Source organism: Convolutriloba macropyga, chromosome 3 (assembly GCF_964194025.1).
Source record: "Convolutriloba macropyga chromosome 3, txConMacr16.3, whole genome shotgun sequence".
Taxonomy (NCBI): domain Eukaryota; kingdom Metazoa; phylum Xenacoelomorpha; order Acoela; family Convolutidae; genus Convolutriloba; species Convolutriloba macropyga.
Window position 1 is genome coordinate 6,779,189 of NC_134470.1, and position 27,447 is coordinate 6,806,635.

The window sequence follows — 27,447 nt, forward strand, 5'->3', positions numbered from 1 at the left end:
TTTTCATTTGACACTTTAATTAACATTTGAAACGTTCGCAAGCCTTTCCACTTGATGTCATGGACTTCAAAATAATTCATTTTGTGAAGAGTTCACGTGCTATTTGGTGTGTTATCCAATCATACATATAGGGGACACTCGTGAAAAAACTGCCTCTGCTGCAGTTTGGGAAAGTGAATGAATTCTGGTTTGATGTTGACGTCTTTGATCTAACTGCTTCCCAGTTGTAGTTGTTGGCTATTCCCAAGACACAGTCAGGGTTAGTTGAGCCACATTGGAATGTGAAGAGGGGACTTCCTTCGTCTCCAAAACAAGTGTTAGCTCCATTTTCGACTGGTGTAGTGCAAATTTGGTCCTCTCTGGAAAAAAAATACAAACTGAGGAATGTCCAAATAATTTCAAATGTGTTTTGTTGTATAATTTCCAACAATTGTTTTGATAAAAATGACGCAATAAATTAAATGTCCCTGAGAACTAGACTGAAAGTTATCATCGCAATATTCCCAAGCTGTCAATATAAGGGAATTGAATGTGTTGTAAATGGTGTTGCAGACTCTTAAATAATATTAAATGAAATTAAATGAAAACCAGAGTTCATGCTTGCACGGATTCCGTGATTCTCAGACGGCACCTACAAAAAACTTAAGCAAATTCCGTATTATAGTAAGTAGCAACCCGGACTTGAGTCGCAGAGCATTTCAGCGCAGAACAAGCACATTTTAAGAGTACACAATTAATTCAGTTTTAAAACAGTGCAATTTGGAGAAAATTTTGAGTTACTTTTTGTGCAGCTTTTCTTCATTATGAATATATTGAGGTCATAGAGTTCGCCATACTTTTGCAGCCTATAACTGGTAACTACTATGGTAATAGGCACACTATTTATACATAGGCTAGTTTGTGGGCAATTACCACTAAGATATTTTAACTTAGTGGTTACGACTTGCGACCCAAATTGAAAGTTATAAGTATCCACGTGGAAGTTCGAATCACATATAAAGCCAGCCTTTGTTGGCGGAAGTTAAACTGAACATGTTAGTTTTCATGAACTAAATTTTACTGAAAAATCAGACTGGCCAGTGTAAATTGTGACATGATCAGAGTAATGGCCAACCTAAAAACTCGAAGGGCTCTAGACTAATTTGGCTCTGATTTGCTCTGCCACGAAATTGGTCTTCATTTTTTTGGCAAGTTTCTGGCGAGAAGTCTTCAAGATATGTCGTCAAATCAAACTTGTATGGTCATTGCACCTGTGCCACAAAATATAGTATTTTACCAAGACCCTATTAACGCACATCATGATCTATCATGAAAATATAACTGAACGAGATTCTTCTAAGGAGTCTTAATTTTTTTAAAGAAAGTCAAGATCTTTTACGTTGCTTGGTTTGGTGACTTTGGATCTTCATGAAAAGTTGTTAGTTTGTTTTCCTCAGAAATCACAATGGAGCTGGATACTTTAATTCAAATAGACAACTTCTCATCTTCCCTTTGCCAAGTACAAATGTATCGAAGTACTCAATTGGAAGGATCAAAAACCGCTCTCCTGGAAAAACTATTCACTGGCTTTTTGAGGAGAAGAACTTTGTATCAAACCGATGCCAAACTTTAACTTGATCAGAAGAAAACTGCCCTCAAGGCTCTGGTTTTTAGAGGTGATGTATTGCTGCAATGAACTCTATGAGCACTAAATTTTCAAAAACTGTTCGCACTATAAATCGGAGTATTTATTTTCGCAATGGATAACCTCGACACCCCGAAACGTGCAGTTTTCAAATTGCAAATTTATACCACGCGGAATGTTTTTGGGAAAACGTTACATGAAATTTGAAGAACAAAATGAATACAAGATTGGTTAACAAATAAAAACCGTACAATATGTATCACCCAACAGGAAAACATCACATTTTGTCGGAATGAGTATTTGAGGTTCTATCTTTTTTGTCCCCACGCTCTCAAGCTTCGTGGGAAATATTATTCACACTCCATGAACGCGTGTTCAAGTAATACTACTGATTTAATTGTGAAAACACGTATTTCACAATTTTTTTGCGGGGGGGGGGCGCTCGGCAGCAGGGGACTTTCACTGAGAAATTAATAAAAGTCTAATGCAATTGCCAGTAAATTTGAGTTAAACGTGGAATCGTCAACATTTTGAGTCCAGTTTTGTTATGAAACACATTCTTACACTGAAACATCAGAATTAACTTGCGAATGTGACATTAAGTGCAGGTTAACCCAAGAATTAATGTTGATTCCGTACTTGAGTCTTAGAGCATTTCAGCGCAGATCAAGCATATTACAGGAGTAAAAACGTTCAATTCTGAAACTTTACATCTACAGAAAATTTTATGTTTTTTATATGCTTTTTTTTTCATTATGATTATATTGAGGTCATAGAGTTCGCCCAGGCTATATTTATAATGTATAGTGTGAAAATCTCTCATATACCAAAATTAAGTCTGAGCAGAAAAATGTCATACTTTTGTTATCCAAATTAAATGTTACAAGTACCCACATGGAAATTCGAATGACATATAGAGAACGTTATTGACGGGAATTAAGCTGAACATATTATAGTTCATAAAGTAAATTTTTCTCAAAAATCAATACTGGCAAGTATAAATTGGGACATGAACAGAATACTTGTCGTCTTAAAAAACAGAATGTCTCCGGACTGATTCAGCGCTGATTTGCTCTGCCACCAACCTCCGGGAAGTACATTTCAAAACTTCAAAATCGAAAAGCACTTACTAAATTTGTAGGTGTACTCAAGGTTTTGAGAAGCCAAATCCGATGTCGGCCTTTTTCTATAAGTGCTCTAGAGAGCAATGGACTGAAATAGACGCTTGTTTTTGCACTGATACAGGTTTGTATGGTGTAATTATACCCAAGTCCAGCATTTGCACCAAAACATGTTAACTTAAATGTGAACACATTTGCTGGCGTTTAATGCTCTGAAGGCTTTAAACTTTTGTAAGATTGGCGGTTAAATTAGCGTTAAATTTTTGTAAGATCTTTTTTTATTTTTTGCGGTAATTTTTTTACGGACGAATAGGAATAGGAAAACTTTACAGCAGAATAGGAAATCTTTACCGCTAAAACTGCAAGTCAACAAAAATTCATCTCTTAATGCTAGCGCAAGTCTGAAAACTTTCTTTCACCATATTTACCGTTAAATTTTCAAGGCCATATTGGTTAAGGATTTTCTGCCGGTAATCACAGCAAATAACCCTAAGAGAGTTGGGTACTTTACTCATTCAACGATGGTTACATACACCTCGGCTCGGATCTTTTCCGTTTGTGCCCCCCCCCCGCCCGCAGCTTAGTGGTCGCATTTTATTTGCACCCTCATGACGCACGTGCATTATTTTTAAATAATGATTTACTACGCAATAACACGTATTCTGTAACTGGGGGAGCATAACCTACTGGAAGGGGGCACAAACGGAGGAGATCCTCTCATCTTTCACTTTTAATGGCATTACAGATTGCGTCTTTCAAACGAATTTTTAAAATATTCTTGATATGAAACTGGCCATTACAATACCCAATTAATTCGTATTATGCAAGTATTATAGTCTAATTATGTATTATGAATGCTCATATTCTAACGGGGAGGGGGGCTTGTTTCAGTTTGCTGGGTTGTACCTGCAGCGATGCAGGCCACTGGGCGTGTTTGTTGAAGATATGAATGATGCTCGAAACAGTCCCATCTGGTTCAGGGAGGAAGGATGGTGTAAATGGTCTGGCATTGTGGTTCCTAATCCGCATGTTGACAAAACCTCCCCTGCGTAGAGACCATCAATCTCACAAAGATTAAGAACTCGAGAACTTGAAATCGGCATCTGTCGTCGGAGTTTCAAAAGAGCAATGTCTCGAAAGTTAGTTGTCGGATCAAAGCTGAAAAAGGACAATTTTTGCTTTAAGTTTTCGCTGAATCCAGCTTATCAGCAATAATGATTCAAAAAAATTCTACTGCAAGATCACATTTGGGAAGAAAAGCCTTCAGAATTTTGCGGCGGGACTAGGATTACAGCTATCTAACATTGATATTCCTACACGCATAAGCAACAATAAAAGAAGTTTGACAGATCACTGTTTTTCGACTAATGACATTTTTCTTTTTTCTGTCCCCACATTTTTTGAAAAAAGGGAACATTTTCTGTCAGTCCACTTTTTTTGTTCAGACACTGACTTTTATGAGGGTATCCCAGACTAAAACATTTCATATCAATTTAAAGCCCTCTGAGATCAAAATTTAGGCAAAGAGAAATTTTAATACTTCTAGCTCCGGAAAACATTTTTGAACAAATTTTGACAGCAGTTGATATCAATAATTGTCCAAACATTTTTTTTTCAACTTGAACTTTAATCTTTTCCAGACTGTGGCGTTTGTGTAAATTAAAAAACTAAATTGCTTATTGAGCGATAAATTCTTCATACAAAAACCGTAGAGGGATTTCGTCAGCTAATAAAAGTTTTTTCTTTCTCAGTTCACATAAAAATTCTTAAAACTTTCTATTTCTTTAAAAAATAATCCGCAGAGTGAAAAGGACTAAAAACAAATTCTACTGACAACCGATGTTCTTCAATGCTACAAAATGAGAGCCTTTGCGAAATGCCTTCAATTTTCTGACACATTAGATAAAAGCAGATGCAGGAGTGCAAAAACTGTCAGATATTTAAGAAAAAAATTGGAGAAATTCCTTAAAATTTGCTGAAATTTGCTGTTTCAAATATATTCAAATTCAAAATTTTATTTTCAAACCCAGCTAACCACGTTTGCAAAATTTTGTTAGAAAAAACGACCGAAAAGCCCCATTATGCTCCTGAAGCAAGACTAATGACAAATTTTTTTCGAAAAAATTTCAAAAAGTTCAATACAAACATTGATCGAATTTTTATAATTGCCCCTTTAATTGCCTCAAGAAATTCGAACCTAGTTTTTTGGATAAAAATGAAAACAAGACATAAATGTACGATGCAAACACAGGCGTAAAAATCAGTTGTACGAAACATATTTTAAATTTTTTTCTGTGCAGTTTTTGTTTCTGTTTTTAATTTTGTGTGGTTTTATGGATATCACTGTGTGTGTGTTTTTGTGTGTGTGTGTGTGTGTGTGTGTGTGTGTGTGTGTGTGTGTGTGTGTGTGTGTGTGTGTGTGGGTGTGGTAGGTGTCTGGTACTTAATCTTCGAAAGAGAGATAGTCTGAATGAGTTAGTTCATTTAAATGTCAGACACAAATAGAGACAGACGGCAAAAACCAACAGAATTCAAAAACAAAAACATAAAAATTACATTTGCTTTTTTCAAATTGCAACTTTTTATTTATTTGAAATCAAACTAAATTTTATAAAATCTTTCTTGCAAAAAATCTACGAGACTATAACTTATTATTATCCTCCTTATGCTCATGAGACATCATAATTGTCAAAATTTTTCGAAAGACTTCGAAAGATGTCTTTTCAAAGTTTAGAGCCAAAATACAATTACCGATACGTTTACCTCAACTGGTGCACACCTAGTTTCCATAAGGAATTAGATTGAATCAGTTGTACCTGCATTGCTTGCTCCTTGCAGTACCGAAAAACAAAGTCTTTGATCGAGAGATTAACCCACAAATTTATGCGAAGAATCCAAGACCAAATCGGCAACAATGATATGTTACGAAACATACTCTTTGTGAGCAATTTTGCATTTCTATCTATACATTCATCTAGATTTTTAAAATGCAAAATTAGAAGCTATGTTTCTTTGGATCATGTTGCGAATGAATTATTGTGTTCTCAATCGATGTCTGTCCGGCAGATTTTAGTATTTTTGTAAGGCAGTGGCCGCACTTCTTTAAGCTATTTTTGAACTTTTGGGCTATGAAATTTAGCTCAGCTAGAATTGCCATCACTCATCAGGTCGCCCTTTTAACCTGAAAATCTGTTCTGTACGATCAGATAAATTTCAGAAGTTATATTCATTGAGCTGATGTAAGACTGAAAGTTTTATACAAAAACACCAGATAACAGGTCTAGCAAAAATTGTATAAAATAACTCATTATATGATATGAGCTAATGAAACAAGTTTGTTAGAAATTACAAGATCATAGAATTAAAAACACTGGGCGTTAAAATGGATGTTATTCAAACAACGAAAGAGATCAAATGTAAAAATCCGCCTAAAACCTGGATACCAAAGTGTGTAAATCTGGTTTTTACTGAAGCAATGTCTGATCATTAATGAGCCAGTGACTGGTCAGAATCCATAATTTTTTGCTAAAAATTCCGATCATTAACGAGTGTAGATCTCTTAAAATTGTCAAAATTAATAACAGCGACCTGTATAAAGATTATTCCAACTGCAGCAAGTTCTGCAAGTTCTCATATGAAGTTCATTGGAGCAAAAATAGCTTAAAAACGGTCACGAGTATCTGGTATTAATTCTTGTGAAGGGGTAAATATTTGAGCATACGTGTGAGGATGAGCATATACCAGCAAAAAAATTTTTTGGAATAACCTCTAGCAAAATTTCATCCAGTATTTGAAAATACGTAGTTCTGATTAAGTTTTATGTTTTGACTCTGATTAATTCAACAGTTAGAATAAAAAGTATAGCTTATTCCAGATATTGTCAATTTTGTAGGATCCGATAATTTTAAATGTTCTTCTATAAGACTTGACGTGGGACCTGAAAGTTCTATAAAGCAACACCAGATAAAACGTGTTAAAAATTTTGTATTAATCAGCTCATTATCTGATATGAGATAAAGAAACAGAACGTTACCAGATAAGTTTATCAGAAATTTACAAGATAGTATATAGTAAAAAAACCCATTGATTTTTTCTATATATGGTCTGGTAAGTTTCTGATAAATTTAACATTAATGTTATTCATATAACGGACAAGACCGAGGTTAAAAAAGCCACCTAAAATCTAATTATTGAACAGCGTGAATCGGGTATTTACTGAAGTGATGTTTGATCAAAAATGAGCCATCAGCTGGTCAGCGAGCGTATTTTTATGCTGCATTTTCCAACCAACATCTATTGTAGTTTTGTTAAAATTTTTCAACATTATTACCACTTACCTGCACAAAATTTATTCCAACTCGAGCATGTGCCTTTATGCTGTACATTGGAGCAACAAATAGCCTCCATGCTATCACGAGTGTCTGATATTGGTTCTCATATGAGGGTTAAATTTTGAGCATACATATGAAGATACGTACACACCGGCGAAAAATCATTTTTTTCCAGAAAAACATCTAGCAAAGTTTCTTTCAGTACTATATCTTTCCAATTTTTGATTTGATTTACATATTTGGTTCTTTGATTATTATCATTAATCTAATTTTTAATACAAAATAGAAACTTAAATGAGAAATTATCGTTATTAGCTAGAAAAAATCATTGTCGAAAAAACGTTGCTACAAATTTGGTTTTTGATGCCATTGTGCATATAGTTTTTTTTGTAATGATGACATGTGCGGAAAACGGCACGATCAAGGACCAATAAGCAAAACGATGGAGCTAGTAGATTCTGCCAGGCTTGATTTTTTCTCTTGGTTGGCCTGCTTAAAACCCGGTAAAGATGAGCAATAAAAAAACGGATCTAATCTGCTTCGCCCCCCCCCCCCCAGTTTAGTGAGCATAATTTTTTTATGACCCCCAGGGGCACGTGCTATTTTCTTACATAGTAACGTGCTATATAACAACAAATATTTTGCACCTGGGGGTCATAAAAAATACTGGGGGGCCGAAACAGAAAAGATCCAAAAAAAACATTGAAGTCACATCATTTCTGATTTCCGTCTTCAGTTGTCTGATCATACACTTTCTCTTCCGCCTGGCTGATGGATGCCCAGATTAGACACTCAACCAATAACGAAAAATAGTTTTTTATTCAGGTTCGTGCTTAAACTATTTGACGACAAATTTTTTGAGTTACGTGAAATTCTTGAACAATAACAGCTCTCACCTATGACTTGAATTGGAACTCTTGAATGGAATTATTGTTAAACTCTGAACAAAAACAGCTCTCACCTATGACTTGAATTGGAACTCTTGAATGGAATTATTGTTAAACTCTGAACAATAACAGCTCTCACCTATGACTTGAATTGGAACTCTTGAATGGAATTATTGTTAAACTCTGAACAATAACAGCTCTCACTTATGACTTGAATTGGAACTCTTGAATGGAATTATTGTTAAATTCTGAACAATAACAGCTCTCACCTATGACTTGAATTGGAACTCTTGAATGGAATTATTGTTAAACTCTGAACAATAACAGCTCTCACCTATGACTTGAATTGGAACTCTTGAATGGAATCATTGTTAAACTCTGAACAATAACAGCTCTCACCTATGACTTGAATTGGAACTCTTGAATGGAATTATTGTTAAACTCTGAACAATAACAGCTCTCACCTATGACTTGAATTGAAACTCTTGAATGGAATTATTGTTAAACTCTGAACAATAACAGCTCTCACCTATGACTTGAATTGGAACTCTTGAATGGAATTATTGTTAAACTCTGAACAATAACAGCTCTCACCTATGACTTGAATTGGAACTCTTGAATGGAATTATTGTTAAACTCTGAACAATAACAGCTCTCACCTATGACTTGAATTGGAACTCTTGAATGGAATTATTGTTAAACTCTGAACAATAACAGCTCTTACCTATGACTTGAATTGGAACTCTTAAATGGAATTATTGTGGAAATCTTAAAAAGAACAAACAAGCCAAATATCCCCTGAACAATGAAAAGAATCAAATTTTATTTAGATAGAATCTATATAAATTCAGGATTTGATTTGAAGTTCTGATCGCTACATCTTCATACAATTTTTGGTTCCTCTGGGTGCGTAGGTTGTACTTGATAGTGATTATTGCAAGCATGTTGTTTTCTTTCTGAGCTTCTGGAATCAAAACGAGAGCAAATAGTCTGTTTGATTTCTGAGTTCCGATTCGTGTAAAGTTACAATAATCAGTAACAAACTGGTTCATAATAAGGTCTTTAAAAAAATTATCAAGAATGAAATTTGGCAAAGAAATTTTGCAAAGAAGCTTTGTTAGGTAGATTCCAGCGGCTGATACAGTCAGCCGCCGTCATTGGGTTGCACTTTACCGTGTTTTTTTTTAATTTCAAAAACGTTGGCTCTCTTTGGGTTTACTAAATGGAAAAGTTATCATGAACTCAAATGAGAGCAAGAGTATTCACTTGACACAAGTGCCGTTTGTTTCGTTTTGCTGAGTAACTTGATTATGATTAAATTTTGATGTCATATGCCAGCCTACATGTTCCGGTTGTAGAGTTCACTTGCTTTGCCCTGTTGCTTATTTTTTCGTCGAGGAGCAGCATTTTTTCATTCACTTTTTTAAAATTTTGGAACAGTAGCAACTCAGTTTTTGATGCTGTTCGATGAAACAAAACAACGGATGAAAGGATATTTTGGTCTGATATACAACGAAAAAAATTAATGCTAATATGGACTCAATAAAAAATGTTTGATTGTTAGACCTCGTCGTTTAGGTTTTAGGAAGAAAAATTTTACCCTGCAGGAATGATGATTTTTGAGAATGAGAATCGGTTGTGTTGCCCTAGAATCTCGTCAGTAGAGTACTGTCCCACTTGACCCAAAATTGTCCGCTCTTTGTCTGCAAACATAAATTTCAACATTTGATCAACCAAGCACATTGATCGGGCCCCTCCATCTCTCTCCCGTTTTGTTGTAAAAATAACAAGAGCCAAAAAGCATTCATTTTGAGGTGAAAACAAACATTTTTGGAAACGTTAAACGTCTTATAAGTGTACCAAATATAAGTGTTCTCGATATGTTTATATATATATATATATATATATATATATATATATATATATATATATATATATATATATAAGTGTACCAAATACTAGAGAGGGTGAGAGAGGCAAGGAGCAAGATATTTATACATAGGGTTACATTTTATCTCTATTTTTTTGCTCTATGATTTAATACAACCCAGAAAAAAATATCAACATGCTACTTATGAATTTTCTACGATCAGAAAAAAATTGGTAATGAACAATCGCTCAACCATCGCCGGATTTTCTACGAATTTACTATGATCCGGAGTAATGTGTATATGGGCTCACAGGTACAGGGAGGGGAGACGTATAATTTCTAAAACTCCAAATTTTACATATTATCATTTTTAAGGAATTCATAAATTTCACAAAATATAAAAAAATTTAACGATAATTTGAACAGAAACCATAATTTCGCAATGTATATATAAACTCGAAAGAAAGCTACGATTGAAAATTGAAATAGCTTCAAAGATTACAACAAATGAAATTGTTATATATTTATATATATATATATATATATATATATATATATATATATATATAAAACCAGATGTAAAGTAAAACTTAATACATCACCATTCAACCCATTCAATCTACCATGTCCATCCTTAAAACTAAACGATATATTGTATTCATTTTAACAATTTGATATAAATTTTTTGCCGGTAAAAACTATCATATAAACAGGTGGCTCAGTTAGATTGAATATATGTAAAGTATCACTATCTTTACCAATTTCTTTAATACCGGATATAATATTACAGTGAATACTAATTGTGTGAAAACCGATTATATCAATTATTCGATGACCTTTGTTTTTACCAGTTAAATAGTTTCGTTTTTTAAATCCTAGTAATGACGATATTAAATTAGTGACATCAAAAATTACAGGCCCACCAACATCCATTTTACAATTCATTTTATTTTTATCAGCTTCCGTTATAGCAATACCATCAGTTTGATCTGTCATTATATTTGAAATATCAGAAAGCTCATTTAAATTTGAAGGTCAAACAATTAGCTTTGGAATTACATCTCGCTGATGGTGAGGTTGTCTATTATATTAAACACAGAATTATAAACAGATAACCTAATTTAACCTAAATTTGTCGTATTAAGTATAGGTTCAGATAAATGAAACTTTTCACTTGGGCTTGTCTTTCTAAAATTGAGTGCATTCTCGTTTTTAGATTTTTCTAAAGCATAATGTATCTTGTTGTAGTACCCATAAAATGAGGTCCCATTTTCTGTCATTTTTAAAACTTAAGTTTTTTATCATAATAACCAACGTGGTAACAAAAATACTCAATTGATGGGCAACATTTTAGGTCAGCAAAGCTGCAACAACGTTGATAACCAAAAAAATTATTAATATAAATATTTTTTGTTATTATCTTTTTTGTACCATAAAAATGAACATTGATATAGATACAGCTGATGGTTATAGTAATGATATACACAAAAGAAGGATTATAAAATATAAGCCTAAGGATCTAGAAACTATGAAAACAGCAAATTATCATAACAGCGTCATTGTAAATACAGAGGACAAACTATTAGAAATACATTATTCTTATCTGGAGATTGATTTCATTGTATCAGATAATGCTGATGGCGTTTTTTGGGAATGATGCTTATATCAAATTGGTTAATTATGGTATGATTGCATATTTAGTTCAGTTAAACGTAAACTAGAGGCAAAAGAGCTATTGAATACATAAATCATTGTCACATAATCATTGTCTATTAGTGTATAAATTACTCACGTATACTGTTGATGAATATGAAATTGGCTTCCTTAGAGGTCAAACTGATAGCGATAGTCATTTTAAACGTGATCATGCTGCCGCTGAACGTGGTCATATGTGTAAGATGAATAAGCTGATTGATTTGTTTTGGTTTTAATCTTGATTAAAAAAGATTATATAAGGTTTGGAATTCAAAATGATATTAAAAAGGAATAATAATAATAATAATAATAATAATAATAAAAATAATAATAATAATAATAATAATAATAATAATAATAATAATAATAATAATAATAATAATAGTAATAATAATAATAATTATTATTATAATAATAATAATAATAATAATAAAAATTGTAATAATAATGATTGCAATAGCAATAATTGTGGTACAGTAGTATCCACCGGGATGGAACCAAGACTCAGTTACACTCGGAGTTACACTCTTCTGGGACAAAGGGCCCCAACCAGGTTTGGTATTAGAAAAATGATTCAGTACAGCAAAACTTGCAATTTTCGCAAAAGACCACACTCAAGTAGACAAACTGTTTAGTTCTAAAACAGGAACTGGGGAATTAGAATACCATTATGAACCCTTGAATGAGCCCCCCACAACAGACGAAACAACAGTCGAGAAACGGCAACGCGAACAGAGAAATATAAAACGCAAAGTCGAATGGCAACAAAAGTTCTTAACTATAGAAGACAAAAGCCCATATTTAGACAACATGCAATTGGACGAGGCCGACACAAAACAACAGGCCTCATCTAATTTTCACTGGGCCAAGAGGCTCCAAATATATTCCAGCAAAGGAATTCCCACACGGAGATGTCCAAATGCACCACAGATGCATTTGTAGAACAATTAAAGAATCATTTAAAGAGGTCAGAGACGAAAAGTTTGACAGATACCAATTCTTCAACTGTAAACAAAAACAAAACGAGCCAATGGAAAAATTCCACTCACGATTAACAAAAGGCTGCCCTATGCAATTGGGAAGAACTAGAGGATGATCTCGTGAAGAGCATTTTCATACAAGGAATGCGAAATCCACAAATACAAATGGACGTACTGCGGGGCAAGAAAACCAACAAAAAAATGGCCAACCCCAAAAGACCAGCAATAAAAATAAATCCAAAAGAGCCCACAGACGTCCATTACCTAAGACGCAACAACACCCAACAAAGATAAAAATACAACAGTGAAAAGGAGTACTCTAAACGCCCAATAGGGGACCAATCCCAGACTGCTGGAAATGCGGATATAAATTCATATCAGGCCACCTTAGCAACTGCCCAGCAGAGAAGGAATATGCAGAATAAGCAAAGAGATAGGCCACTATACAAAAATATGCAGAGCGGAAATGCCACCGAGGCCCACACAGAGACAACAAACAAGAACACACACAAAAAACAGAAACATCACAAATACAAACCAAACGAACAATTATCAACAAAACACTAGGAGAGTAAGGAACATAAAACCCTCAACCACAGAAAACACATCAAGTGTCGAGAGGGGAAAGAGAAATCCCTTGATCTAGAAAGCACATGTTACATAAGAGAAATGATGGAAGACTGGAGCACGGTAAACATAATAAAATGAAAATGGTCACAAACAAAGATAAACACAATTAAAGTAACCCATCTGTGAGAATATTGTATGGAAACCCAAAGGGAAAAAAAACTACCATGGCTGGTAGACGCAGGAAGCCTACGCAGCTTTGTATAGCAAACAACCGCGAACTGGCTAATGTCAAAACTTGGACAAAACATACAAAGGAAAGCAACCCAAGCGGGAGAATTTAGATGCTTCAAAACAAGAAAATTAATATGAACAGCACATTAAAGATACACAAAACATCTGGAAATACATCAGCAACCAATAGCAAAATTCTTGTAGTACCGCACAAATTAGTGAATCTTCTTGGCAGGGATATACTCCAAAAACTGGGCATACGCCTACCGCAGTCAAAAAAAGGTGAGAAAACTAATAATAATTTAATAACAACAAACAACCAAAAAATAACAGATAAGATATTCAAAAAATTCGCAATCTATGCACCCGTCTCAAAATACCATGTAGCAAAACACCATGTAGCAAAATCCACATTCAAACATTATTTCAAACCAACATAACACAAAGGGCGGAGAGTCCCACAAAAATTGATGGACAAGGTAGAAAAAGAGTTTAAAAAAACCTCATAGAAGAAAAGCAAAATAAAAAAAATATATAAATGTTCTGATGAAAATTTCATTAGCCCTGTGGTCATCACAGTCCAAAAAGGACAACTCAAAAAAACTAGTTCGAGACTCAAAGGAACTTAACGACGCAATACACAAAAATGAATATCAGATGCAGAGCACCGACCACTTGATAGACACAATGTCCAAAAAAAATAAGTGAACTCAAAAGTAGAACAGGAACCATATATTTTTCAAAAATAGACCTAAAACTTGCCTACAGTTAAATTCCACTCCACAGAGATACAAAAAAAAACAATGTAAAATGAATATACTAGGAGGAAACGCTACAGGAGCGTTTAGATTCTTAAATGGACTCTACAGACTTGTCAGAAACAGGAGAGCCGCCAGGACTGCCCTAGTTCAACGTATAGCACTGCACCTTCAGAGATACCCCTACGGACCACACAGCAACACAGACCCATATCATCCCTCGACGCTGAGGACATTGAGCAACTCAATCAAAGTTTCGAAAACTAGTTGCCAGAAATTTCGGGGAGAAGAAAATGTGGTACAGGAGTAACTACCGGGATGAAACCAAGACTCAGCCTACTAATATGGACATTGATAAATTATCTACTATTATACTATTGGCCCAATCGGACCTATGGCTCATGCATCAGTGTTACCCGTTCTGATTCCTTCTTAGTTAATTATTTCATTCTCCTGCAGTATTCTATAGATCTCCAAATTATAGCACCATCGTTACCTCTTCTCTTAACTGCAAATAGCGCTGACATGTACTATCTGGTCGCGCCTCTATCTCTCTAGAGCTGTGAATTAATTACCGCTTTTTGTAATAATAAGAATATTAACAACAACAAAGTAAAAATACAAAAATTGATTAGAGTTAATGCCGATGTTCGCGCAGTCGCTAAAAATTGTAATACAGAAAAAGAATATATATCATGGTGTGTATCTTCATTAGACCGGAGTAATGATAGTAGGGTAATAGTACAAAGTGCATTAAAAACGTATTTCAATATAGTTTTTACGAAAGAAAGTTTACCCAATGTTACCTTCAAAAAATTTACCCAATGTTACAACCCTCTGTTTGATCTTGGTTTGAATAGTGCTATGGAGAGACGCCAGGATCGATTAGCGACCTTTGAAAATCATAATGATGGCGAACCAACCCATGACGCAAGCATAATTGACACAATGGATGTTACTGAATAATGCTTCAAGATTGGTAGCGAGTTTTAGTCTGCAGATAGTATGAACTTTTATTAATTTGGTAATAATTGCAATGAGGTTTATAAAAAGATGGTGAAATGAACAAAAAATACAACGAGACACCAGGTGAAATGAAACCATATGAAAATCAAGGAGTTAAAAATTTCAAAGAATATATATATATATATATATATAAAAATATATAAATATATATATATATATATATATATGTATATATATATATGTATATATATATATATATATATATATATATATATGATACTGGATATCAAATTGATCACACAAGTGCAAAACAATTACAACTCAATTTCACTTTTGCTTCAGCTGAAGGAAACATTTCATGTCACGTATTGGCATTAATTAGAAGGGTTATTAGTGTTAGTAGTGATGGTTGATATAGTTTCGTAGGCCACGCGGCTTCTCGGATAGTTAGTTATTAGGCAAGCTAGTTACTTAGTAAGCTAATCAGGAGGATACATAGAAAATATATATTAAGAAAATTTGACCAAAAATTTCAGACTTTAATCTATCAGCACCAGTTTTAAAAATTTCCAAACGTTATAACAGGTTCAAAATCAAAATTGAGGTGATCTATATCTATTATTATTTATTTAATGCTGTTTAACCTTATTTTCTGTAGATTTTATCTGCAAAGCAGATTCCCTGGTAATTCCTTCCATCCTGCTCATCTACAAATAAAACTCCCTGATAGTTCGTTCTAACCCACTTATACAATTTTCTCTTTTTAACCCATTTATAATTCATGACGGAAGATAGCTAAGTTTTATCACTAGATAGCATGACATTGTCGTAGAAGTCAAAAAACAATTGGTCGTAGACCTAGCAAAGTTAACTCTTTCACTGATACTCACTCCGATCAATAATAAGAATCCAAATAAACCTAAACTTACCAGTAATATATTCGTCTATAGATAGATCAGTAACAATATAATAAGAGGGTTCTTTCCAAACGTAGCTACATAAAAGAGCAAAGTTTTTATATGTAACCACACGATCATAAAAGAAGTTATCATATATTCTTTTTAAAACTTTTCCGTTTTGTTCATGTAATTTTAATAGAAAACAATTCTCTCTAACATTTTTTTTATCTAATGAAAATACATTTTGATTAAAATATATTATATTGCAATTTTTATGTCTACCTCTAAAAAAGACTCATTTATAACAAACTCTATAGCTCTTAACTCATCGATTATAGTTAGTTTCTTTTTATCTTTCTGTAGCTGTTCAGATGATGCTAGATCTTTCATAAACTCAACATCTGCATGCCAACTAATTCTATTAACGTCTTCATATTGATCAGCAGTAGGAACAATGACATATTAAAAATCAAAGTACAATTTACGAATAAACTTTTTGTTAGATTTGTCTTACAACATTCACTGGGACCAGATTTTACACATATAAAGTTTTCTGGGAAAGACACTCTATGCAAATCATTAACACTGTTACTATCATTAACATTATCATTATGATTATAATTATCATTATCATTATAATTATCATTATCATTATCATTATCATCATCATTATCATTATCATTATCATTATCATTATCATTATCATTATCATTATCATTATCATTATCATTATCATTATCATTATCATTAACATTATCATTATCATTATCATTATCATTATCATTATCATTCTCATTATCATTATCATTATCATTATCAATATCATTATCATTATCAATATCATTATCATTATCAATATCATTATCATTATCATTATTTTTATAATTATCATTATCCATGTCATTATCATTATCATTATCATTGTCATTATCATTATCATTAACATTATTATTATCATTATCATTATCGTTATCATGATCGTTATCATTGTCATTATCATTAACATTATCCTTATCAATATCATTATCGTTATCATGATCGTTATCATTATCCTTATCCTCATCATTATCATTGTCCTTATCATCATTACCAATATCAAAATTATTATCATTATCATTGTGATTATCATTATCATTATCATTAAGACTATTACTTTCACTATTTTTATCCCTCTTAGCACAAGACTAAAAAAACAATATCTATCTTGCTTAAACGTCAATTTTGTGTTTGAGAAGAACACATTACATACTATTGTTTGTGGTATGACCGTTAGCTGTAAAAAAGATTTTGATAGAGGAAAATTAAAAACAAACAATGACAAAAGTTTAGAGGGATATGATTTTGATGAAATGAAAGATTTAAACACAGATAAAATGAAGATTGTGTATTAGTACTTGATGATATTGACGAAGTGTTTAATAGTAAGATAATTCATTATTTTACAACGGGCACACATTATGAGATACAAATGATTGTAATTTGTCATAAACCTGCGCAGTTTGATTACATGGACAAGTCTAGTACCAATAAAATCAATTCCACGTCTAATATTCATAAAGATTTCTTTGATAATTTCAATACCGCTTTTAAAGTAAGCATGAGCTTCACGAACTAGCCTATGAATCCTAGATCTTTGAATAAGGTGTAGTAAAATTTAAACCAAAACAGATTAAATTCAATATTCTGGATGAAGAAAGATATGTTTTTTATAATTCTAAAGTGGGCAAATGAAATACTTGATTCTATAGATGAGAAGATATACTATCGTATGTGATAAATAAACTAAAAGATAACCTAAAACTAAAAGTGATAGATAATACCGAGAAGGAAGGTATTGATTAACATAACTAATTGTAAAAATTGATTAGGTTATTTAGGGGACTTAAAATTAAAAATGATATTCTAACTAAGGAGAAGCTGGATATTTATTGCTTGAGATATATAGGTAATGCAGCTTTTACTATTAGTGGAATTATAAGTGCATTTAAAGTTCTGTTTTCAATTCTTTGAAGCAGTAGCAGGCATGGTAGCTTCAGTTGGAATGGTAGCTACTAAAACTTCTAATTTAAAATATGATGCTGATGGGACTAAGAAATATACTCATGGACGCGGTGATGATAATAAGGTTGATTTAATGTTGAAAACGAATGAGAAAGAGAATTGTTTAAGTAAAAAGACAAAGCTTTTAATAGAACGTGACTATGGCAGGGAACAATATGAAAAATTATTGGTAAAAAAAAGTTTTGGTAAAGCTTATTATTTGTATGGAAATTAAGATTGGTGAGAAAGATAGTGTGGCGTTAACAAGTATCTTGATAAAAGAAATTCAAAATCAATTGATTTTAAAATATCATCATTGTCAATTTTAGATGAATCTCTTGAAACAAAGCGTCATACTAATAATGTAACGGATATTGTTATTGATCATTTGAAATATGTGAAAAAAAAAAAATACAAAAGTGATAAAAAACGTGATTTTTATTACTTTTTGTTGTGTACTCATTTTAATAGCAACCGCCCTATTAACATAAAAAATCTCAAAATGTGGGTATAAACTATTTAGTGTTTTTTGTGTTCAAAAAAATTTCGATGTCTTTGAATTTATTAAACGCATGAATGAAATCAAATATAATAATACTAGCAACAATAGTAATAGTATTATTTTTCGTAAAAAAAATAGTAGTACTATTAATAATAATAGTAATATTATCAATGGTAATATAACCAAAAATAAATACTAATTATAACAGTAATCTGCGAAGCAGCTTTGCTGATCCAGAGGTGGCAACAATTTTGATACTATCAATTAAAATAATACTAATGATAACAATAATCTGTGAAGCAGTTTCACTGATGAGCCGATCTCTTTTGTAGATTCATAAGGTGACACAAAGGTCGATACCAATGTTAACGCTAATGTTAATGCTGATGATAAGGCGAATAAAGTTATCCATAGAAAAAATATCACCATACTGAATCCGCGTAGGGGTAACCTAGGTTATAATAACAGAAATATCGCAGATTTTAACAATATTTGCGAAGCAGGTTCTCCGATCATAGAAAAAATTAATAACAATCCACGAAGTGGCAGCATGAATGATACTATAAATCAACAGTGTGGCAACGTTGTTGATGTACGAAGTAGCTTTGCAGATGAAAAATGTAAAACTTGTTTTACTAATAACCCTATCCCGGGTTGAATTTTTCCGCGCAAAATGATGTAAGAGTGGGGCTGCAATGGGAGGATTTTTTTAGGAAAATGCAGCTCAAAACTCTTACATCTTTTTGGGCTGCATTGGGCTTCCAAGGGGGGTAAAATGGTGTAAGAGTGAGGGGTTAAAAGACAAATTAACCCCCCACTCTTACATATTTTTTGGTCTGCCACGGAGGGTAAAACGATGTAAGAGTTCGGGGGTAGTTTGTCTTTTACCCCCTCACTCTTACACCATTTTACCCCCCTTGGCAGACCAAAAAAGTTGTAAGAGTGGGGGGTTAATTTGTTTTTTACCCCCTCACTCTTACACCATTTTACCCCCCTTGGAAGCCCAATGCAGCCCAAAAAGATGTAAGAGTTTTGAGCTGCGTTTTTCCTAAAAAATCCTCCCATTGCAGCCCCACTCTTACATCATTTTACCCCCCTTGGCAGCCCAACTCTTACATCATATTACCCCCTCTTAATTTCAATCAGGGGGAGAGGGGTAATTCTTGAAAATACCCTCAGTACCCTCAGCTGCGTCGCCTTATCCTCCAGACCATCAAAGCTTGTCCAACTCTTGACGGTCTAAACATATGAATAATACTTGTTAGAATTGCCCCATCTCAACAAATTACCCCTCACTCTTACATCGTTTTACCCCCTCAGAACAAATTACCCCCTCACTCTTACACCACTTTACCACCCTTGGCAGCCCAACTCTTACATCATTTTACCCCCTCTGGACAAATAACCCCCTCAGCCTTACAACATTTTACCCCCTTGGCAGCCCGACTCTTGCATAGTTTTACCCCCTCTGAACAAAAAACCCCCTCACTCTTATACCATTTTACCCCCCTTGGCAGCCCAACTCTTATATCATTTACCCCCTCTTAATTTCAATCAGGGGGGGAGAGGGGTAATTCTTTAAAAGTCCTCCCATTGCAGCCCATTGCAGCCCGCTCTTACATGGCAATTTCAGTCAGGGGGTAATTCCTGAAAAGTGCTCCCATTGCAGCCCGTTGCAGCCCACTCTTACATGGCAATTCTAGTCAGGGGGGTAATTCCTGAAAAGTCCTCCCATTGCAGCACATTGCAGCCCACTCTTACATGGCAATTTCAGTCAGGGGGTAATTCCTGAAAAATCCTCCCATTGCAGCCCATTGCAGCCCACTCTTGCATGGCAATTTCAGTCAGGGGTGTAATTCCTGAAAAGTCCTCCCATTGCAGCCCATTGCAGCCCACTCTTACATGGCAATTTCAGTCAGGTGGGGTAATTCCTGAAAAGTCCTCCCATTGCAGCCCATTGCAGCCCACTCTTACATGGCAATTTCAGTCAGGGGGTAATTCCTGAAAAGTCCTCCCATTGCAGCCCATTGCAGCCCAATCTTACATGGCAATTTCAGTCAGGTGGGGTAATTCCTGAAAAGTCCTCCCATTGCAGCCCATTGCAGCCCACTCTTACATGGCAATTTCAGTCAGGGGGCAATTCCTCAAAAGTCCTCCCATTGCAGCCCAACTCTTACATCATTTTACCCCCTCTGAGCAAATTACCCCCACACTCTTACATCAATTTACCCCACATAGACAATTTACCCCCACTCTTACATCAAAATGGGAGGATTTTAGGGAGGAAATTCGACCCGGGATATCACTTTTCGATAAAAAAAAAGTAAGCGTAAATGTAAAAAACTATTTAGCTTGGAAATTTAACTGTAAATAAGGTGGGGTTTAAGTATCAAGGGATTACATGTCTACACACATTAAAAACTCTGATAGTAGTAGCTTTATTTGTATTCAAAATAAACATTTTTTGATAATATGAAAGATTGTGGTATCGATATTTACCAATTATAATCTGCAAATGTAATTATATTGGAATAATATCTGTAAATAGAATTATTTTAGATCATTGAAACAGCTTCGCAGATTAATTATTACAAATATAATTATATTGCAATAGATTAACTGGTTGGACAAAAAACTAGCACTCGTCTTTTCATACGTGATATTAGATAACGATAGCTCAACAATAGCGTTTATAAGATTGCTTGGTAAACTAGCTTTAAATAACTTTTTACTCTGGTTTTTAATTCTATTTAATTACTTGTTTTATATGCTGTCCTTTTGTATGTTTATATCTATATCAATGAAGATGTACACAAAATCAAAACTACTTTTATCTTTTTTAACACTAAAGTCAGAAAAAGGTTCAAACTGTAAAAATAACATATTTCTAACAGTTCAGAAAAACTTTAGTTTTATAGTTATTACAGAGATTAAACAAAAAAGTTTATTTTTTACAATTTTTACACATAAGATATCATTTGATTTAAGACCAAGCAGATCGAGTTAAAACCAAGGAAATAAAAGCAGTCTGCATTGCATTTATTAAAACTTTTGCCTAAAATGTTCTGTTGATTTCGATCCTCTCAAAATCCAAAAGTTGGGGCACTGTTCTGACAGGTTAAACAACAGTAAAAAAACCGGGCTAAGAAAATATCCATGCATGGGCTTTATAGACGGAATAATATGCAATTGATAGGAATCTGCAAAAAATTATTGACGAGTGAATGAAAAAAAAGCGTTTTTCCCAAGTGTTCTAAAACATGCATATGCATAAAAAATGAGCAACAACACAATTAGGCAAATTGTGAAGAATTTCAGTCACGTCAACTTTTTCTAAGCTGTTTGAGAAGCTTCTTCTTATCCAAAAGATGGATTAAAGTAACAAAAACAACCTGTTGAATACAGAAACATTTGGATTCTGAAACAAAATATTGTTTAGAGATGCAGTTTTGTTTTTCACTGAGACAGTAATAGATACTTTTCGGACAATGCAGCAAATTTTTTGGACCTTGCATAGGCATTCAATTCAATTTTACTGAAAGTCGTCAAAAAAAGCATATTGCTTTTACTTCTCTGAGCCTGCAATTAATTTATTATAATATTTTCTCGAGAAAAGAACACAATGTGCGGAAATAGTCTCGTTGATGTCATCAAATTTTTTGTTAATCAAAAAGTGCCCCAACGCACACTTTTAGGACTCCTAATTTCTCTTCTATACGTTAACGATTTCTCAGGAAAAAATTAAAAGTGACTTTGATGTTGTACAATCTGCAGAAGATACTAGTATTTTATGTAGATAAGAACCAGGAGAAAATATTGCAGCAGAAATTGGCTATATTTCATTGGAGCCAGAGAGAGCTACTTGAGAGAAAATCAATGAATTTGTAAGCCGATAAATCAGAGCTACTTTTTGGCAAGGGATGAAGTAAAATCGAAAGTCATATTCAAAGGAAGTGTAATACAATGTGCTGTGAGATATCGTAATTTAGGAATACACCCTGATCAAGAAGCGCCGTCTGAAGTACATAAAAAGCCATTTTTAATAAAAAAAACGGCGGCTGCAATCGGTCACTGTTTCTGGTAAAAAAAAACTATACTTTGCAAGAAAGGCTGCAAATTTTCAAATCTTTAGTCATCTCTCATTTGTCATTTAATGGAGTTTTTTTACAATTTAAATCAGTGAAAAACATACAAAGCATATATCGACGGATTAACTGGGGCATTAAAGTGTGCTATACTTGTCTTAAATTTGATCATTGTCGTGATCTTTTTCTCAAATTACTTGTCATACCAGTTGATTAATTTATTTCAAAGTTTAGTCTGTTGAAACTTTAAACCGACTTAAACCGGGGGATAACATCAGAAACCTTTGGAAAATATTCAAATCGCCTACAATTAAAAAAACTATGGTGCAAAACAGCTGATATTAAGAACGCAAAATTATATTAAGCAGATTTAAAGATCGTTGATTTTGAGGAGCATACGAAAGTGGACTAATTTACCTTTAAAAATAGGATAGACGGGAGAACATTTTTTCAAATGAACTTTAAGAGAGATCTTGCCAAGTCAGCATGAACATTTACCAATAGACAGACAATTAGGAACATTCATAATTTATAATATATAGGGGAACGAACAGCTTAATTGGTATTATTAATCAATAACCAGAAGTTTTGCATAATTTGTGTTTTTTTAATATATAGTCGTGATTATTCTGAAATCATGGAAAATTTAACCTTTTGGTTGTACTATCAATTTGCATGTTTGGAAAAAAAGATCTAAACATAAAGTTAGAACAACTACTTTAAAATTGGGAACAGAGACATATACAACCGATCGTTTAGTAAATCAAATCGAAAGTTACCCAGGTTGAGGTCCCAGACGGAAAGTCGATATGTCCAGACCCAGATGAACGCACGACGGGGGTGTCGTGCGTTCAAATTTACATGGTCTGGAAACAAGGAAAAACGCACGAAAGTCTGGACATGAACGCACGAAAGTCTGGTGAACGCACGAAAGTCTGGACATGAAAGCACGAAAGTCTGGTGAACGCACGAAAGTCTGGACATAAACGCACGAAGGTCTGGTGAACGCACGAAAGTCTGGACATAGGCACTTTCCGCCTGGGACGGTCTGGACATATCGACTTTCCGTCTGGGACCTCAACCTGGGTAAGAGTTCCACGCATCTAGGGTGTAGTGGAATTACCGATGGCTATGACGCCGACGAGACGAGATAAAAACTGAAACAACGTAATAAAAGATGAGCGCTATCAAGATTTTTTAGCTCAGCGCTATTCCGTGCTCTACTATTATAAAGGGTTTGGAGCTTTTTTTGAAAAATCAGCTGATTTCAGCCCATTTCCTGCATTAGAAAGTTACTTAAAATTGCTCAGATTGCGATTTTTTAAGCTCAGAAAAACACTTGAAGTGGGTAATAATAAATGTTGTTAGCGAAAGCTCGCCCGGCTGTCATTGAGGATAGAAATGATACCAAAGTCGATGACACAAAAATCGAATACTAATTCATACCTGTGACGTCATAGACACAAGATGCAGCAGTGAGTACCCAGTGCCTAGCAATGACCACACCTCCACACCTTCTCTCTTCAAACTTGGATCTATCTAAATTTCAAAGCTGTTGGAAATTGTCCTTACAATACTTTTTGCGCAGATATTTATGAGCATTTGACTATGAAATATAACCCCACCCCCTGCCCCTCACCCCTCAACAAACAAACAAACAAACAAACAAACACACACACATACACACACACACACACACACACACACACACACACACACGCACGCACACACACGCACACACACACACACACACACACACACACACACACACACACATACACACATACACACATACACACATACACACATACACACATACACACATACACACATACACACATACACACATACACACACACACAAACACACACACACACACACACACACACACACGCACACACACAAGCATAGCAAAATCGCATACTGAATTATAATTCACATGTTTATGCCCTTTTATTTTAAGACCAGAAAAAGTTTGGACACGCCCATACATGCATTATTTGTGTGAAACTATTTGCATATGTCAATAACATTAATCCAATTCAGCAAAGATTCGCAGTTAGCTCTAGTTATTCTTTGCGTTTAGGGTAAATTGCACGAAAAATGATGCAACACACTTCTAGGCATTTTCAGTACAATCACACTCCTTAAAACGCTCATATTTCAACGTAGCTGGCAGATTGCCAGAAAATAGCCGCATTAGCTTCGTAGTTCTGTAGTCTCAAAAAAGTGGTAAAACAGACCACAAAAATATTAAAATCCGAGATGTTAGAGTTTGATTAAGAATCTGTATAACTTAGTGCTGCTTCTATTCGGTGCTCTCAAATAATCTTCAATTAGAGTGACACACATTCCCTTGAAATTATCTTTTTGAATTGGAGTAAAGAAGTCAATTTCTGAATGAGAAAGTCATTTTTGAGAGTGATGTTAGTCACGTTTGACCAAAAATTTAATCACGCAAATGAACAAAAAAACGCGCACCATAAATAGTTAAAATTGACGTCACGCGCGCAATTCAGATAAAATTTCAAAAACAAAAGAACAAACAGCAGATTTGAAGCGGTTCTGACGCCACAGCATTGTAGAAAAAATCTTGACGACTAAATAAAAAAATAAATCAGGACAAGTCCTGACGTACAATTCAGGGAATTTTTATTGCCTAAACAATAAACTAGACCTAGATTGGACTAAGGGTGAATTGTGAATATTATTTCTAAAAATCAAATAAAAAATAATAAAAAAACAGAAAATCAATATCACAACGCCGCTAGCGAGAACAAAAAGAAAACACCAGCAAAAAATGTAAATTTGATTCTAACAAAAACTTGGCCTAGATTGAACAGTGAATGGATTGGGAAAACCATTTAGAAAAAAAATCCGATCGAAACAATTGAGAAAAACAGTAAAAACCAAAGTGAAATTACCACACGTGAACATAAAATCACTAGCAAGAAAGCGAACTTGTGATCAGACACCGTTTTCTCACTCTTTTTTCTCATTTTTTTGCTTCATTTCCTGTTTCGGCGTGACCAAAATCACTTTACCAATTCCATTTCAAAAGTCATGATACTGTGTGAACAGATCTTTAAACAAAGACAGCGTAATGGATTGGAAAAACCATTAAGAAAAGAGTGCGATGAAAAATTTTTAAAAACATTAAAAATCAATATAAAATTGCAAAAAAACACAATCAAGAAAACGAATTTTTGTTCAAAAATTCGAGTGAAGAAACAATCACACTGAAGAATTACTCGCTTTTTCGCTCCATTTGCTGATTCGGCGTGACCGAAATCACTACTCAAATTTGACTTCAAAATTCATGAAAATGTGTGCATAGATTTTAAAATAAAGGCAGCGCCCCAATTCAAATCAATTTTTTCGAATTGTAAGAAAACCGCCGATAAAATTCGCCAATCAAATCAAAGCTCGACCGGAACGAACTGTGTTGTCCTCGCAAGAATCTTGCATGATAACAATTTTTCTGTCGGATCTTGCAAGATAACCATCTTTCTGTCGTATCTTGCCAGGTAATCATTTTTCTGTCAGATCCTCCAAGATCATCATTTTTCTGTCAGACCTTGCAAAATAACTGTTTTTCTGACAGAACTTGCATCATAACCATTTCTTGAAAGAATCTCTCGCCAAGGGATTTGCGATTTTTGTATTGCATCTAAAGATTTTGACAGTAGGCGGAATCGATTAACCATAAAACGCTAAATTAGGGGTTTTCGGACCTAATATGTCAGTTCATTAAATGCTCAAATTTTAAAAATTTGCTTAAAAGGCAAATGGTTGAGATGACGAAATTGTGACTGATTGCTATGAATGTACAAAGAAATTCCTATAGAAGCTGACCACACGGACTTGAATCTCAGGGCTTTTCATCACTGAATCACCACATTTCGAGAGTAAAAACCTAATTCAGTTCTGAAACATTGCATCTCCAGAACAATTTTAAAATATTTATATGCAGTTTTCCTTCATTATTATTTTATTGAGGTCATAGAGTTCGCCCAGGTAAACTTATCCTGTATATTCTGAAAAATACTCATACCCAAAAATGCCCTCTGAGCAGAATATCGTCACACTTTTTTTTCTTAAAATTGGTAATTAGTATAGTATTATATACACTGTTTATACTTAAGCTGGTTTGTAGGCAATTACCACAAACCCCATTTAGCTAAGCGGTTACGACTTGCTACGCTAATTAAATGTCACAACTACGCACGCAGAAGTTCGAATCGCATATAAAGCAAACCTTGTTGGCGGGAGTTAAGCTGAACATATTATTTCTCATGAAGTGAATTTTAATCAAAAATTAAACTGGCCACTGTATATTTTGACAAGACCAGAGTACTGGCCATTCTTAAAAAACAGAATGTCTTTAGACTGATTCAGCGCTGATTTGCTCTTCCACCAACCTCTAGGCAGATACAAAGTTGGACAAAATTTTAAATAAGCGATATCAAAATTACTGAATCTTTGGGCGAAGCTAAAAAGAATCATGCCACATGAAAAAGGGTTGAACTTCGTCAGCTTATTTAATATTTGCCGAGCCATTGCATGGCTAATGTCCGAAAAGTTTTTTCTTAAAAAAAACAATGTTGGTTTGTCGAAACGAAGGGCAATCGTTTCCCACCATATCAATTGGTTTGCTCAACTTGTTCTCAAAATTTGGTCAACGTTTTTCAAGCTAGGCTAAAAAAGGGAACCCGAGTATTTCCAAACTTGAAGTAAATTTAAAATAAATTTGTTTTCCTATCAGAAACGCCTATATCCCAGTAGTGACAAATTACCCTTAAAAGCCACTTTTACTGCAAAAATTTAACCCCTTTTGTAAAAAGTAACCTCATGATAAATGTTTTCGACCATCTATATTTTTTCCGTT

General features: G+C 34.0%; 1 protein-coding gene across 1 annotated transcript in view; it reads right to left on the reverse strand.

Moving 5' to 3' along the window:
• LOC142336811 (chymotrypsinogen A-like) overlaps nucleotides 1-27,447 on the reverse strand; it is a 27,759-nt gene continuing 312 nt past the window's right edge. The window contains exons 2-5 of the mRNA XM_075385743.1: nucleotides 24,006-24,098; nucleotides 9,564-9,666; nucleotides 3,652-3,903; nucleotides 1-359 (exon numbers count right to left, since the gene is read on the reverse strand). Coding sequence (XP_075241858.1) covers nucleotides 77-359; nucleotides 3,652-3,903; nucleotides 9,564-9,666; nucleotides 24,006-24,098 — 731 coding nt within the window. The 3' untranslated portion in view covers nucleotides 1-76. The remainder of the gene's footprint in view (nucleotides 360-3,651; nucleotides 3,904-9,563; nucleotides 9,667-24,005; nucleotides 24,099-27,447) is intronic.